This window comes from Astatotilapia calliptera, chromosome 12 (genome assembly GCF_900246225.1).
Source record: "Astatotilapia calliptera chromosome 12, fAstCal1.2, whole genome shotgun sequence".
NCBI lineage: Eukaryota > Metazoa > Chordata > Actinopteri > Cichliformes > Cichlidae > Astatotilapia > Astatotilapia calliptera.
The window spans coordinates 34,781,885-34,798,675 of NC_039313.1; the positions used below are offsets into that span (position 1 = coordinate 34,781,885).

At 39.3% G+C, this 16,791-nt stretch overlaps 2 protein-coding genes across 3 annotated transcripts in view; one reads left to right on the top strand and one right to left on the bottom strand.

Annotated features, from left to right (window-relative positions):
• Window positions 1–5,115, bottom strand: part of mapk1 (mitogen-activated protein kinase 1) — a 37,020-nt gene extending 31,905 nt beyond the window's left edge. The window contains exon 1 of the mRNA XM_026186221.1: window positions 4,723–5,115. Within this exon, the coding sequence (XP_026042006.1) occupies window positions 4,723–4,868 (146 nt within the window). The 5' untranslated portion in view covers window positions 4,869–5,115. The remainder of the gene's footprint in view (window positions 1–4,722) is intronic.
• A 4,448-nt stretch (window positions 5,116–9,563) lies between these two features.
• grsf1 (G-rich RNA sequence binding factor 1) lies at window positions 9,564–15,737 on the top strand. 2 transcript variants are annotated; one of them, XM_026186613.1, is made up of 11 exons: window positions 9,564–9,649; window positions 9,766–10,013; window positions 11,098–11,242; window positions 11,340–11,495; window positions 11,647–11,781; window positions 12,205–12,343; window positions 12,460–12,569; window positions 13,758–13,882; window positions 13,956–14,091; window positions 14,958–15,009; window positions 15,387–15,737. In XM_026186613.1, the coding sequence occupies exons 2-11, from the start codon at window positions 9,813–9,815 to the stop codon at window positions 15,388–15,390; spliced, it is 1,203 nt and encodes a 400-aa protein (XP_026042398.1). In that variant the 5' UTR covers window positions 9,564–9,649; window positions 9,766–9,812; the 3' UTR covers window positions 15,391–15,737. The 2 variants fall into 2 exon arrangements, with proteins under 2 accessions (XP_026042398.1, XP_026042399.1); XM_026186614.1 differs by lacking the exon at window positions 9,564–9,649 and having other exon boundaries at window positions 9,656–10,013.
• The last annotated feature ends 1,054 nt before the right edge of the window (window positions 15,738–16,791 follow it).

Here is a 16,791-nt window from a genome sequence, read left to right on the forward strand (position 1 = left end):
CCACACTGACAGAGGCCACATTTCGGTGACGGAAACAAAGTTCATTAAAGAAAAGTTCAAACCTTTCACCCAGGACAGGGAAGGTGTGGAAAGGCCACAGTGATGAGATCCAAATCTTAGAAGCAAAACTTTAAGCAAGTCATCACTTGTAGGAAATTAACATAAACTGCTTGCCAAGACGACGCCTAGAGCACTGATATGTACATTTTACAGTTCTACCTAAATCCGCCTTCCTGGAAATTACGTTACAGTGATAGAGATCTCAAAAAGCATAACTGCTCTGTTTGGTAGTAATCCTCCATTTAACACAGTTCATCAATTAGCGCAATAGTTAGCACAACAGTTCATAAAACAAGATAGCATGTAATAAGATGGACAGGGATGCACTGCATTTAACTTTTGTCAGTGTCAAACCGACACACTATAGATAGCGTACCCTAAGCCACGGTGATACCAAGAACCGATCCACTAACACTGTTAAACGACCAAGCTCTAGTCCTTACTGTGGGGAAGAGACTGGAAGTCATTCCTTCATATTTAAGACAACAACAGGGTTAAGGTATGCTGCTTTACAAACTGTGTGAAATCAATGTGGCAAATAAATAAATCCAATAATATTTATTTATTGCGCTGGTATTTGTAATCAAAATAATAAACAACAGCTCAGTGTGAGAGACATTATGGTGAATTTATGGCACACTGGTTGTCAGTTTGCGTAGGTTTGATTACACAGAGGTGTTTGCAACCTATGCAAACATGCTTGTGTGCAGTCCTCACTTTCCATAAAGACAGCATGAAGGTCGCCATGAATGATGTTGTGCATAAGTAAAATGCTAAATTGTTCAAAACTGGGCTGGATCCCTGTTCCAAACATTAAATGTTCTTGCTTCACCTCAGCTCTTTGCAACGTTATAAGTTCAGGGTCCTCTGCAACTGTGGGCTACTCTTGCTTATGCAAGAATAGCCCACAGCCTGGCTGCTTGCGACACTTCCCCCTGGTAAAACAGCTACAACATGCGGACGATGGTCTGCAAAGTTGCCCATAGGCTCACCACTGAACTATTAAGGCACCAGTACACTCGATGCATTGGTCTCTTCATGTGCCACCAGTATAATCGTCACACAACCACATTGATGAGTACTCGCCGTTGTAGCGCAAGTAGCCATTGCAGTATTCTTCAAAAAACAACAACAACAAAAAAAAAAAAACAGTATGCCACTCAGGCAGCTGTGATGTAGAAGGAGAAGTTGTCAAAACCGGAAGCAAAGAAGGTTTTTCCACAAAGTCTCATCTTTCCAAACTGTGGGAACATCTCCCTCCGTTTACCCTGAGCTTCTATACTATCTCACTAAAACATTGGTTTAAAAAAAAAAAAAAAAAAAAAAAAAAAAAAAAAAAAAACACAAAAAAACCTTTGTCACCTTTGTGAACGACAGCACATAGCAAAAGTGACATCACTTTGCTGACACATGCTGTGGCGTTCTTTCAGCTGCTTGAGCACCTCTCACAACTTGATGTTTGCGGCCTAGTTGAAGATACAGTGTATAATTGGGTCCTTGCGGCCGTTACCTCCATTTCTGTGATGTATCCATGTAGAACATTAGGTTGCTGTAAACTGCAGTAAAACCTTGCAAACACGTGTTACAATTAACATAAAGAAACTGCTGAAGCGGTGAGCAAGACAAAGCATCATCATTGGTTTTCAGTTGTGTTAGCTCTCCTGACCACAGTGTGTGGTTAAAACTGAAGTGTTGCAAACATACAAATAAAAGCTAGCTGGATATCAGCGGTAATATTTTCATGCAATAGTGTTTCTAAAGTTGTCCAAGCAGGTGAACTTCTGAAAGTAATTTTAATGTGAGCTCAGCTCTGCAATAATGCTATCTTTGCAGACTGCAACACGTACTTTGAAGCATTACTGTAAAAGCACAGAGGCCTCTTTACAAGTGAACATCCTCACATGGAAAAATGTACTTCAATTCGGCTTGACTTGAGCTACGAGTCATTTCTTTGCTCGTACAACTGTAGCTGTGTGCTTTCGGTGGGTTTTCCAGTTTGCAGACGAAAAGGTGCTAAAACAACCTGCTGTGCATCTACACCGTGGGCAGACTGTGTGTCAAAGCCTGTTCTCAGAAAAGCCTGCTCCTCTCTCTAACTACAGAAGACAAAAGAACTACACTGCTGCTGTTTGACACAAGGACAATATATTATGTAATGCAGTACAGTGTGCACATTTAAGGTCAGAAGCAGCTCCTCAGGCTAAAGAAACACATGCAAGAAGTGTTTTTCAAAGTAGAGGGTAGGGTTTGATTTAATACACCAAGAAATGTGGACAAAACTAAGTTACCTTTGATTGCCATTCCTGTGTGGGAATGTACACTACCAAGAGAAACCACAAATAAAATGGTGAATAATTTGAGTTTACACTCTACTGCACTACTGATCGCATACCATTAGGTAGAAAGTGGATAGAAAATAATGCTTCTGTGGTCTATCTTTCCTTCATATTCCTTCATATACTGCTTGTAATCTGCCATCAGCTACAAGGAAAACCCCTTGAGATACTCCCACAATACATTTTCCAGGCATTTTATGCAACACCAAGCAACTTAAACAGAGGACTAACCTCATGTAGGAACAAAAAGAAAAAAGAAAAAGAAAGAAAGAAAAATTTAATGAGGTAATGTCAGCTCACTATAAAGCCCACACACTAGCGGTATTTCCAGGATGCTTTAAATGAGGTGGCACAGGAAATCTGAATATTTGATTGAGAAAACTGGCCTAGAAAACATTAGGTATGACTTTCAGGCTCATGTGAAGCCCCGTGCAATAATTAAGATGATATTACAGGGAATGTGGTGCTGCACATGAGACTGAACATATTTTTTTACCCAGTGTTTTTGCAACGCATGTATTTAGACTCTTTACTTAAGTGAAAGTCTCACTTAAGCAGCCTGAGAGTACTAACACAGCACCAAAACAAACTTTACATTTCAAAGCAACATTAACAAAGCAAATGCAGAATTAATATCAAATCATAATCATTGATGATCACTTTAATAATGCAGCTGGAGATTATTTAAATGTGTCTGGGTGCTTTCATGTATACATGAAAGCTGTTATTGGGTTTATATTACAATCTTTAAAATATTAAGAACCCAAGGCTTCAAGATAAATCATGTGGGGTGCAAATTACATTATTAGCACCTAGAATGTAGTAGATTAAAACTGCATTTCTGTAAATGTTTAAGTAAATGTGGCAGAAATAAACCTGAAGACATGAAGACACATATAGAAACTAGAGTTGATTAAATTACTGCACATGTCACTGAATGACTACACGCAGCATGTTACAGAAACTGAAGAGACATTCTTATTTTCTGTTACATTATTTTTTCGACGCCACGCTACTCTCTGCTTCTACTCAACTACTTTTGAATGGAAAGAAATTAAAAACCTGTTTACAGCTGAAACACTAAGGTGACATTACTCATATTAAGAAATCAATAGTTATGCTCTCAGAGCATCATGAGTACATGACTCCAGGTACCTTTAAGTGGAGTCCTTTTTTTTTTTTTTTTACATTCAAGGTTTGAGTTTATTGTAATTTTCCACTTCTAATCACTACATTGTGCAGTGAACCATGGCTAACAGACCCAGAGTAGCACTGCTGCAGAAGCCTCAGGCAGAGAGCTAACACACAAAGTTAGTATAGTTAATGAGGGTTTGCAAAAACAAACTATGCATTTTTAGAATATCTGCTATAGCTATAGGAAAACCGGTGACAAACATAAACATAAATATAAATATTAAAATAAAGATAATGGGAGGCATAACTGACACTGATGGGTCGTTTTAGTGACTTGAGGGTTGTTTTAAAGCAGACACTTTTGTATTTCTGTCCACTGGAATAAATGGAATTAGCATTTTTGATTGAGTCTAATTGTTATTCAATCCAGTTATTTTAAAGCCTCGGTTTCTCCACAATTATAACAGTAAATGACACTGTGTTAGTACACATAAAGTACAAACAATTAAGTCGCTAATGGCTGCAATATTAAACTGATAAACACAACAATGAATCCATATTCTTGATGTGACATTGTAATGTATGAGTTTCCTTTTACTTTAGGAACTTTAAGAATATAAAACATGTTTCCAGCATCTGTCTAGTTAAACAGGATAACGATCTTTAGCCGAGTGAAGAATCTAAACAGTTTTTTTCCATCTCTTTGCGAAACAGCTATTTAGTAAAAACAGCCTTAAACCTTTAAGCACGATCACTTTCCATGTGCACAGAGCTTCACACGAGCCTGAAAAATCACACCCAGTGACTTTTTCTACTCTGCATTTATTTCTGATCAAATGTTCCGATTCCACGCGGGCCCCCTATGCGGACCCCACTTTAAAAGAAATCCTGGAAACGCCTCTGTCCGCCTGAAGCGATCGATACCTCAGATATCGTCCACCCTGTTCAGCATTGATAACAGCTAAAAGTAGCCACATAAAATGCACTTCCAGGCTAGTATAATGCCATGAAGTCAGCGACCACCGGCCGGGATTTAACTGCCGTCTTCCTTTAAGCAACATCGGCTTCTCGCTGTTCCTTGCTAGCCAGACGAAACATGACAGTTAGAAACGGAAAAGATGCGGGTTAGCCGCCGTTTACGTCGGGCTAAAATCAAAAAGTGTCAGCCCGAGACACTTCGGCTACAACTTACCACACCATCCCGTAGGCGCCTTCGCCGATGTAGGAGAGGTTGCTGTACCGAGGCCCGACGTCGAAGGCCTGCCCGCGGACCAGCTCCGTTCCCGGCCCGGGGCTGGGGCCGCTGCCAGTTGGGGCAGACACCGCAGCTGTCGCCATTACGAGGACTGTCTTTTAAAAGGGCTTTTAAATGTAAAAAAAGAGCGACTAGGATCAGAAAAACGTGCGTGTCTGTGCTTATATCCGACGCCGCTGTGACTGCAACAGGGTGTAGAGTGTGGCGGAGGCCTTCCCGACGTGTGGAGTGTTTTTTTTCCTTTCCGTTAACGTGCGTTCAGAGCGACCACACCGCGGCTGTGCTGTCGCAGGCAGGAGCGCGCAGCAGAGGATGCTGCTGCAAGACATCAACGGAGGCGGTCACGTGACTCCGGTCTTTATTTATTTATTTTACTTTAAAAGAAAAAAAGCTTTATTTTTATTCTGCCACAGAAAGGCTGTAACGGAGAGGACTTCAGATAACATTTACGTCATTTGAAACATTACAAATACTAAAAAAAGAAACTGGGCTCTTGGAACTTTATCAAGTGGGCTATAAATGCAATTTTAATATTATATATACTATATTATATTATTTTATTATTATTATTTACCTCTACTCTGATGTTGGCTTTGATCTACCTGTTAGCAGCTGCAGAACAAGATTACATGTTCTTTTAAAACATGAAAAAACACCCCAAAGTAACACTTTCCCGATGAAAGTAGTTACTTTAAATGCATGAAGTGTAAACTTCATCTTACTAAACTGCATCCTACTCCTTTTCGAGCACACACATTCTGAAGACATAGATATATACATGAAAACTTGATGTTTGTTAAGTTTTGTTTTTCTCTTGTTATTTCAGTTATATTTGCATATTCAAAATAAAATTCTATCTATCTATCTATCTATCTATCTATCTATCTATCTATCTATCTATCTATCTATCTATCTATCTATCTATCTATCTATCTATCTATCTATCTATCTATCTATCTATCTATCTATCTATGAATTCGACCTTTGCAAGTTTGTTCAATAACTAAATAACTTTGGTTGTGGAGATATTGAAAGACAAAAATGTAGTCAAGTGACGAAATGACATATCTACATGTCCTAATTTTCTCTGTAACTGATGAAATCGGTGTTTCTCCATGTCACAATATTTCTAAATTATGATCTGATCTGGCATGCTGAGCTGTAAATAAATTCAGTAAAGTTTTAAGGACATAAAGTATAATAACTTATACATTATTTCATATGCAGCCTTGTCTACATATAGAGACCCTTTTATTTCAGGTTTTTACATAAAAAGGAAAATTATCACCTTCTTAGCTATTTTAAAATAGATTATAAAAATAAGAATTTTCACATCAAAGTTACCTATAAAATGATGATGATGAAGTTTTAGAATTAATTTATTGTAACATAAATATAATATAAAAACTTATTCGATCTCTAAAGAAAGAAAAGCGGATTTAATATCAATGACGCAGCTTCTACGCATTTAGTTGATGCCACTGGTTAATTTTGGAAGGTTATAAACACTTTTATTTTGCATATAATACTTTCCATCTGCAGAATTTCATTAAATGTTGGACCATAGGGGGGCACCTTAAAAAAGTAAGTTGTCATGTGCTTTAAACATGAGCTGCTTTCTTTTACCTTTTAAATGTGCACTCAATGACTTACCTGGTTAAATAATGTTACATTGACACACTGCACCACCTGGTGGTAGCAAATTGTATTATGCAAAAGTGCAGCTCAGGTATAATTCAGCTTCAGCTAGCATCTCTTCCACACAGTACACTGATGCTTTGGGCATAAAGTCATAGGTTTCTTTACATTCTGCTAATAGCTTTAGTTCCCTCTAGTTTGTAATTGTTTAACTTATTTAGACAAACCTTTAAAGCATAAATAACTAAATGAAAAAGAAGTGAGAGAAAAGAATGAAAAACCATTACATTAAAAAAAGAAGAAGTGCTGAACGACAGAAGGTTCGAAGCAGATTGTTTAGAAGATATGAAAATACCAAAAACCACGACTAACCACTACTTCCTCATTATCTCCACAGAGTGAGAAGATTTTTACGCACATACTCGTGAATGAGGCCCTTCATAATACCCACAACGACCCAGACCTCTAGATGGCAGTGTGGGTTAAATACTATGTGAGAGAGGAAGCGCTGCAAGGCAGAAGTTGCTAAAGATCATCAAGTTTGCAGTAGTTCACAATAACATCCCGTCCATTTTGGCCCACTAAAACAAAAGAAGCCCAGTCTGCTTCTCTGATCAACAAACTCTTATTTAATATCTAAGGCGGAAATGAACTGTCTTTAAATAACCACAGCAATATTCATGTATAATGACAAATATAAATGTGAAAAATTCAGCTTCTCTTTTTGTGGCACATTTGTATAACTACTGATGAATCTGTTGTCACACAGTCTTTAGCAGTTTGCACCCATCACAACCAATCCATGTGAAAGAATCTAAAAATAAAGTTAAATAAATACATACATACATAAGCAAGCAATTAGACATTTAAAAGATATCAGATCTGCTTAATTATCAAGGATGTTTTGTTCTTCTTATCTGGGCTGCTCCCTTTAGGGGACACGGCAGTGGGTCACTTGCCTCCATCTCATCCTCTCCTTGGCATCCTCCTCTGCCCTCTGCATGTTCTCACTACATCCTTGAATCTCCTCTGTGGTCTCTAGATTATTTGACCTGAGCATTTTCAACTCTGCCACTCAGTTGTGCCACCATCTCCTAACCATACATCACAGCAGGTCTTACTAATATGTTAATCATCCCTTGCACTTGTTTTTCTATAATTCAGTCATGAATGATGACAAATATTATTTTAATATTTTAAAATTTTTACTGCTGCATCACAACTGACCAAAACCTGGTTCTGCCAGAGTTTTCTTCCTGATAAAAGTGTGCTTATCCTCCCCACCTTCACCAAGTATTGCTAATAGGGGGGGTTTATGGTTGTTTCTCTCTATTATTTTTAACGTCATTAACGTAAAGCATGAAGTGCTTTAAGGTGATTTCGTTGTGCATTAGTGCTATATGAATAACATTTAATTTAAAAAAATACATTTTGAAAAAAATAATAAAAACACAACAACAGTTGTAACAGTTATTAGCCAGATTATTATACTTATAAAATCCACTAACACAAATAATAAAATAAAGACTTGAGATGTCCACATGGCCAAGTCAACTGCTTTCTGAAAAGCTGCATTCATGTCGTAATTTCTATTGTGATTTCTAAAAAAAGGTTCTCCTGTCAGATTTTTATTTTATTTTTTTTATTTAACCTTTATTTAACCAGGAATGTCCCGTTGAGATCAAAGACCTCTTTTTCAAGGGAGTCCTGGCCAAGAGGCAGCACATTTCAAGACAAATACATACGAACAAACAAAGTTAAAATTACACAAAACAATTACACATTATTGAGGCAGCCTGTAGGCCTTTGAGTTTAGTTTTAAAAACATTTAAAGACAACAATTCAGTTAGTTTCCAGTCTTTCTGTAACATGTTCCATGAAAAAGGCGCAGAGTGGACAAAGGCTTTCTTACCCAGCTCTGTGCGGACAAGGGGAACAGACAACAGCAGCTGATCATTTGAGCGCAAGGAGTAAGAACCACTATTTGTCCTTGTGACCAAAGTACAAATATAAGGAGGCAGCAATCCAAGCATAGCTTTGTAAATAAAAGTGTACCAATGCCCCTGTCTTCTAATGGCCAAAGAAGGCCATTTTACTCTTAAGTACAAATCACAGTGATGGGTCAGGTATTTACAATTGGTAATAAACCTCAAGGAAGCATGATACATCGTGTCCAACATTAGAAGACATGAAGAAGAAGCGTTCATATACAGAATGTCACCATAATCTAACACAGATAAAAAGGTTGCAGTGACAAGACGTTTTTTTACTGCAAAAGAAAAGCACTGTTTATTACGGAAGAAAAAACGAAGTTTAAGTCTCAGTTTCTTTACTAGTCTCTCTATATGTGGTTTAAAGGTGAAGGAGTCATCAATCCAGACACCAAGGTATTTATATTCATGAACTATCTCTATGACATTTCCTTCAAGGGTGGACACCACTGGAATAGGCTCCGGGACCTTCTTTGACTTGGAAAACAACATTAGCTTAGTCTTGTCAGCATTGAGAACTAATTTTAGCTGAATAAGTGAATGCTGGAAAGCAACAAAGGCTTTCTGTAAAGTTTCAATGGCCTGAGCAAGAGATGATCCATAACAGTAAATAACTGTGTCGTCAGCATAAAAATGCAAATTTGTGTCTGAGACATTTTGACCCAAGTCATTGATATATAAAAGGAACAGAAGGGGACCCAAAACTGAGCCCTGTGGCACCCCCTTGTGGACAGCAACAAATTTAGAACAAAGACCTTCAAGTTTAATGCACTGGGTTCTATTTTTCAGATAATTTGAGAACCACGCTAATGCATGTTCTGACAATCCAAGGCTGAGCAGTCTGTTTTTTAGGACTGCATGATCAACAGTGTCAAAAGCTTTTGAGAGGTCAATAAAGAGTGACGCACAGTACAATTTCTTATCAAGTGCCACAATAATATCATTTATCACTTTCATAGTGGCAGTGTTAGTACTGTGTTTTTTCCTGAAGCCTGACTGAAATTTGGAGACAATATCATTAGAGTACAAAAACTCTATACCATATTGGAACTAAGAAAAAGTAAACCAAAGCTGAAGATTTTTTTAACCATACAATAGAATTATGACGAAAGAGCAGCGTCCTGCCCTTGAAATAGACCTTTATTGTGAAAATCCAAACCGGATATTGAGAATGTGAAACTGTTAACTATCAGTTTCACGTTCTCGAGCTCTGCCCTTGACTGTCACCGACCCACGTGAGTGTGTTCATTTACAGGTTATCGTGATGCTAAGCCGGTAGTTAGCTAAGCTAACCGACTACATTAAGAGAAACCCGGTCTCACACCGTTCGGGCGCCTCATTTCTTTTGCAGAACAGACTGTCTGTTATTGACCTGACTTCCGGCTTGGTTCGGCTACGATGTCCTGCAGCGGTAAATCTCTGTGGTTTTTACTGCGGCGGTGTGTCGCAGTCAGACAGCTAACGGTACCGACAGCTTCACGCATGTGCGGCTTCACTCAGCAGCGAACTTTGACTTCGGCGGCCCGGACAGCCTGTTTCCAGAGACTGTGCGAGCTGCAGCCCGCAGTTAGAAGCAGCCAGAGCCGCTTCTGTACTAAGGTTAGTCTCAGAGCAGCCCCGCGTGGTTTAGCATGTGTTTGGGTCACAGAGGCAACTAGAGACGGTTAAAGACCGAGAAGATACTTTAAAACTGCTCTGAAGATGCTTCTAGAAGAGTTTATTAACGCCACGGGCGTATGTTTTGTTTGGGGAGCATCAGACACTTAAATTCGTGCTTTTTATGAACTTTCATCTAGAAATGTGTCCCTTATATGCGAAACTCCAGGACAGAAATATCCCTGTTCATGTAAAGGAAAGCACTTGTACCAAACCCACTCTGGCAGGGGCTAGTGTGGGGGTTCCTTAGTTCCGGCGTAGGAGAGCAGTGGAGGAAATGACTGTCAGAAAAAAAGAATAAGTAATTTCTAATGTGAGCTATGTCTCTGTGGTCTGGCTATGGTCAGTTGACCTGAGCTGGTTCTGAGGTTTACCACCTGCCTTCTACAGTACATACAATTATTCTACCTGAGCTATCGTGGCTGCTTTCCGACTCCTAGTCACTATAAAGCTGCTATAATTGTGGGATTTGACAGGTGTTACTGAAGAGCAGCATCAACTTGAATTGATGACTACATGATCCTTCTAGCAGCATGTCGTTGTCATTGAAACACATCCAGGCACTTATTTGGGCAGCTATCCTGAAGCATTATCTAAATTAACTTTCATTTCCCTTTCACTAAAAGGGGTATAAAAACTGTATGTACAGAACCCCAAAAGACTGATTCTGGTCATCTTAACGTAGAGTTTTCATTGGGAGAAACGTTTTTTCACTCATCCAAATGACGTCTACCACCACTGTTTCTTTCACCACTGTTTCTTTCACCACTGTTTCTTTCACCACCATTTCTTTCTCAAAAAGGTTCCTTTAATTTTTTTTCACTGCAGCATCTCTTTCATATAATACAGTTGATCCTGGTGCAGGTAGGACCTAACCTAGCAGTGACCAGAAAGATGCAAATACAGAAGTGACAAAGTCCTTTACAATATAAAATCACATACAGTTAAAATTGTATCAGTGGATAAAACGAGCATGTATGATCATTTCACACTGATATATTGATTTAATTGACTCTACATCTTCCAGACAGGAGGAACCTATGAGGATGACTACCCACCTCTGCCGGCCTATCATCCTGAATCAAAACCAGAGTCCAGGGAGGTTTACATCGTGCAGGTGAAAGGTCTCCCATGGTCCTGCACCACTCAGGACCTTCTGCAGTTCTTCTCAGGTGGGAGTCTGAGGAGTGGCACACCTTTACTTTGTAACTACACAGTATATGAATAAATTAAATGAGATTATTATTTTTTGCAATTACCATGTACCAGAGTGTAGGATACGTGATGGGGTGAAAGGCATCCACTTGACTTTGGACAGGCTGGGGAGGCCGTCAGGACGAGCCTTCATCGAGATGGAGCACGAGGAGGACGTCAGCAAAGCACTGGAGAAGCACCGGCAGTACCTCGGCCCACGATATGTTGAAGGTTTGTTCCAAACAGGAAGTCCTCGACAAAGACTGATGGTTTGAAGGAAAACTCAGTTTCAGGGTCCTGACAACAGACATTTATTTATAATAAATAAGAAGCAGTCATGTTTGCTTAACTCACAAGAACACATTCTCCTGTCCTGTCTCAGTGTATGAAGTGACAAACGGTGACGCTGAAGTCATCCTGAAGAAAGCCACCCAGCCTCTAGGAGCTGATGGCGTGGTGCTGCTCAGAGGGCTCCCCTTCACTTGCACTGAGGATGACATTGTCCACTTCTTTTCAGGTACACTGTGTTGCTACAGTATGGGACTCTTGTCAGTGTAAACTCAGTAGATTTAGTTGCAAAAAAGCCCAAATAAACGTTAGCTATTGAATGTAAGTAGAGCTTGGTAATGATTTTGGTTTCTTATTAGTCTGAAGACAAGAAAACTAAAGTAAAATTCTCATCGTCTGTGGCTAAATAAAATGTTATCACTTACAGTCTTGGCAGTGTCCTGCTTATTTATTTATTTTTTAATAAATTCATGCATGATTTGGTAAACTTGGTAAATCACATTCGTAGGATTCATTTGTTTCACCTCCCAACATGAGCAGCTGAGCACACGGCTTTCAGTTAGAAAACTGGCACTGAGCCTTTTGAAAAGGTGAAAGTATGCAAGGGGAAAAGAATTATAACTACTTTATCTTAACAAGCTGTGTTTCACAGGTTTGGAGATAATGGCGAACGGGATCACCATGGTCACAGACTCCAGGGGAAGAAAGTCTGGAGTGGCTTATGTGCAGTTCACGTCTCAGGAAGCAGCTGATGAAGCGCTGCAGAGGGACCGAGAGATCATAGGGAGCAGGTGGGAAGCTTCACTGACTCTCGAATTCACCTGGATGTTTCTCTGGTGACCAAGAAGTGCACTCTTTTATTTTTTGTCATGTTTGTTGCTTGTTGTGCTGTTTCTAATATCTGCAGATACATCGAGGTGTTTCCCAGCAGAAGAGATGAGATTCACTCGACCTGGAGGAAGAGAACGAGTCCATTTCCGTCTCAGTCCGGGCCTCAGTCAGTGGACCGGAGGAGTGGTGAGGAATTTTAATTGGAATTGGAAAAACGTGCAAATCTTACACTTAAAATATGAATATAAACATAAAACAAATAAAAAGAAGCACAGCAGGAGTGGCTACAACAAAACATTTGTGATGTGGCTCTGCAAAATATCATATTTAACATTGTTTTGAAAAGAGGCTCAAAGGCTTCGGTGTCTCATTTAGCCAAACACCCTCTCGCCTCACATCCTCTCCTCAAATCTCTGGTGGGAATAAAGCGTGTTTTATGGTTCTGGAAATGCGTCTGCCTGTGTACACGTGTTAGTTTGACCAGTGTTTCCCAGTGAACTCTGCTCTGGCTCCTTTCCCAATCCCAGCCTACTTGTCGATCAGTCGGCATTCGGTAGACGGATACATTTATGGGAAAATAAATTACACTTAAGATGTGATAAGACAAGTTTAGGATGTAACGAACAGGTAACACAGAGAGGAGTTAAAACTCTTCATGTGGACAACTCTTACACGTGCCAATTCAATGTTAGAAGCCATATTTTAAAAAAGACTTTCTTGTTCTTTACAGCAGCGGTCCCCAACCCCCGGGCCTCGGACCGGTACCGGGCCGCGAGAGTAGAGGCTCAGGTGTGAAATGTATGGTTTTCAGGGTTTTTATCGGTTTCCAGCGTTATTTTGTTATCGTTTTTATCGTTAACTCGGTTTTCCTGGGTCTGTTCACGTGTGTTATGAATAAATCTTTTTTTTCGGTACCGGTACTAGTTTTATTTTGTTGTATTTATCCGCGACACCTTAAAGGCCGGTCCGTGAAAATATTTTCGGGCATAAACCGGTCCGTGGCGCAAAAAATGCTGGAGACCGCTGCTTTATAGGGTAGAAAGCATTTAAATGACCTGACATATACAACACAGTTGGCGCCCTCTATGGGTTCAATACGGTGCAACAGGTGCTGGTAGTGGCCCGTCCCTCTGGCGTGTTAATTCTGCTACCTTGATAAAGACTCATCGGGGGAGGGGGGTATAGATTAAATGTATTTCAGTGTCACTGTCACATTCCTTTCCCAGCATGTGTAATGTGAATGTTCTGACATACATTTCAAGCTTTAATAGCTCCAGTGAATATTTGATGATATTTCAGCCATTTATGGAAGTTCAAGCCCAAATGATACATGAGCCTGGTTAACAGACAGCAGTGTAATGGGTCCTGTTTTAGCCCCTGAAAACAGATCACCTGCTTCGCCTCCTCCGTCACTTCACCTTCAGAGCTCCACCGTACCGCTACACTACATCCACGTGAGGGGACTTCCTTTCCAGGCTTCTGGGGAAGACATAGTGAAGGTAAAGCTGTTCACGTGTTGAGACAATGAAGCTGAGTTTGGTGATTTCACGTGTCGGTGTTTCTCTCTCGCAGTTCTTCTGTCCTCTGGCCGTGTGTAAGATCCTGATCGAATGCGGTCCCGACGGCAGGCCGAGCGGAGAGGCTGACGTTTACTTCCACTGCCACAGAGACGCCGTGGCCGCCATGTCCAAAGACAGGATGAACATAGGTGAGCCCGTTGGTGAGCTTTTCACAGCGTTGTTTATTTTTGCTTTTAGTTCAACTCTCTACCAGGGCAGCAGCTGTCGATAGATTTAGTAATCGAGTAATTTATCAACTAATTGAGTAATCGGATAAGAAATACTTTTGTCTTATAAATGAGCCACAATACATTTTCAAAAGATGAGTTCAGAATGAACTTCTCATTGATTTCCATTTTAGAAACTTGAATGTTTTAAAGTTTAACTGCATACAACATCTGTCAAAACCCCGAAATAAACTCTTTGATCGTACGCCTCGTATTAAAATTACATTTAAAACATTTTTAAATGCAAAACTCTGGAAATGATCTCGAGTCAAATGTCAAACTTGAATGAAATAAGATATAGATGCAATCTAAACTAAGGCATAAAAACGTTATCTTTACTCAGTCTTCTTGGAAAACCTTCTGACGTTAATAGGAGGCAAGTTTTTGTGCTGCTGAAAACAGATGTTATATTAATAATAATTCAGCGTCCAAACCAACAACCCTCAGGTCAGCGAGCTTAATGGCCCTCGTGCATTTTTATGGAACTGTGAAAAAAAGCTTTTATTTTTACATGTTTAAATATTACAATAATTAATTAACACAGTATTTGATATTATTTCTCTTTCAATATGAAAAATGTTACGAAAGTATTGAAATTAATGTGGTCTAGTACACCCCATGCCCCCCTTTTCTCTCTCCTGAATGTCTGTGATAACGTCGTAAATCAGAAAAACAAGAATAATTTGAGTCTTCTCTGCTCCAAATAATATTGGCCTAAATGTCTAAAGCGTGTCTTTGCTGCTTACTGATCGGTGGCATATTGACTTTGTTTGGTTCTTCTCTTTCAGGCGAGCGATACATCGAGTTATTTCTCAACTCTGTTGCAGACGGTGACGGCAGGTAGGAAACACATCTACCATCAGTTAATTTACTTTTAAAAGAGACCAAGTTATGCATAAAACAGTGGAGTGGCCCTATTTGTGTAAACCAATAATTACTAGAGTCCAACAGAGTGCCGTTTCCTTTTTCTGAGAAAATATTTGGTCTCAAAGTCTTGGAGAGGAAAGGATGCAAATGTGTCGTAGACAAACTGCTCTGAGGTCCGTACAACGATCCTTCCCTCTTCTTGTTTCTTATTCATGGACGGATCGACTGATTTTACATGTAAAACTAATATTAGAAAATATAAAGAGGTTAAACACGTATTACTGAGTGTAACCCAGAGAAAAACTTAAGCTGCCTTGACTGAGCGCGTTTTGTTTTTCCCTCTTCTGCAGGTGAACGTTGACACAAAGGATTCCCATATTTATTTTCCAGCCTCACGTGGACATCGAATAAACATTCCTGGTGTCAAAGACAAAGCAGTCGGTCTTTATTTAATCAAATGTAATATTCCTGTAATGCTTTTTTGATTTTATTCTGGAGGTTTGCATCTCCACTTTAAAATGAAAGAAAGAGGCGAACACTTGTAAATGCTCATGTTTATTGTAAGCCAAGAAGCTGTTCCACTTCACCTGTTAATCATCATCAGCCACAAAAAAAATAAAGATTTAGTTTTTAAATCAACAGAACATAAGTTATAAACCTGTCTTCACTTTACCTCAGCCAGGCAGAGCCGTGCATCAAAAGTGCTGAAACACATTCAGTTTATCCAGAGCAAAAAGCCTTCGGTCTAAAAATGTATGATTCACCTGCTACAGTTTAAAACACACCAGACTCAGATGTGACTTCATGCTACATGACTGATTTTAAGCCTTTTTGTTAATGACACTTCTAATACACAACAGCAGGAAAGAAAAAGCAGCTTTGTGACCTTAAGAATCAGGTGATCATTTGCAAAATACATTTATTATTTCTCATTACATGAAACTAGCTGAGCTTAGCATAAAGAAGGGAAACGAGTGCCGACTAACACAACGTTGCAAAAATGAAACACTGCATCTAAAGCTCCCCGCGCTGACGGGAGCAGCTGTTCCTGAACAGAGCACCGGGACTGAAATGTGCAAACCTTCGATCAAAACTCTGATCTTGCTGTTTTCACCGACTTGTTGAGGTTGAGTCTCCATGAACGGCTTTAAATTGGTCTCCAATTTTTAAAGCTTTACCAATATTAAGACAAGAGACAAACTCAGCTTCTATGAAGCTGAGTTTCTTAGATGAAGAATTTAATGGTGATACTGATTTTTATTGTGAATGACTTTGAATCAATGTCCAAGTTTCCAGCACACAACACTGTAAACTCAAATTGGCATGTTGACCTCTTATGGTGGATTTGGTTATTTATGCTAATACTCTAACAGTCATATTTAAGCAAATAGAGACAATAGATACCAGCGTTTTCATCTTTTATCTGTGTAAGCAGGGAATAATCATAACTGCTTCTAAGTCTCACAACATCGTTGTGGATTTTTGGTGATCTGATTTTTCATTCCAGTTTATAATTCCCAGAATCCGCTCCACTCTGGAAATAAACACTAACTTTTTTTTTAATATATATTGCATGAATTTTTATTTTTTATTTAAAACCGTCTTTAAGGAAGTAATGACACACAACATGACAGCATTTGGTCATTTTGTTGACCGAGTTTGTCAGGATTTTCCCTGAATGTGACGCCAGTTTAATCACAAAAGTGCATAAAGGTACGAGTAACTCCGTATCCTGATCTCTGAATCGAAACACCG

Coding starts and splice junctions, on each gene's coding strand:
- grsf1 (XM_026186613.1), top strand. CDS start 9,813: ATGTCCTGCAGCGGTAAATCTCTGTGGTTTTTACTGCGGCGGTGTGTC. Junction 11,496..11,646: donor CGGCCCACGATATGTTGAAG/GTTTGTTCCAAA, acceptor GTCCTGTCTCAG/TGTATGAAGTGACAAACGGT. Junction 12,344..12,459: donor CGAGAGATCATAGGGAGCAG/GTGGGAAGCTTC, acceptor TAATATCTGCAG/ATACATCGAGGTGTTTCCCA.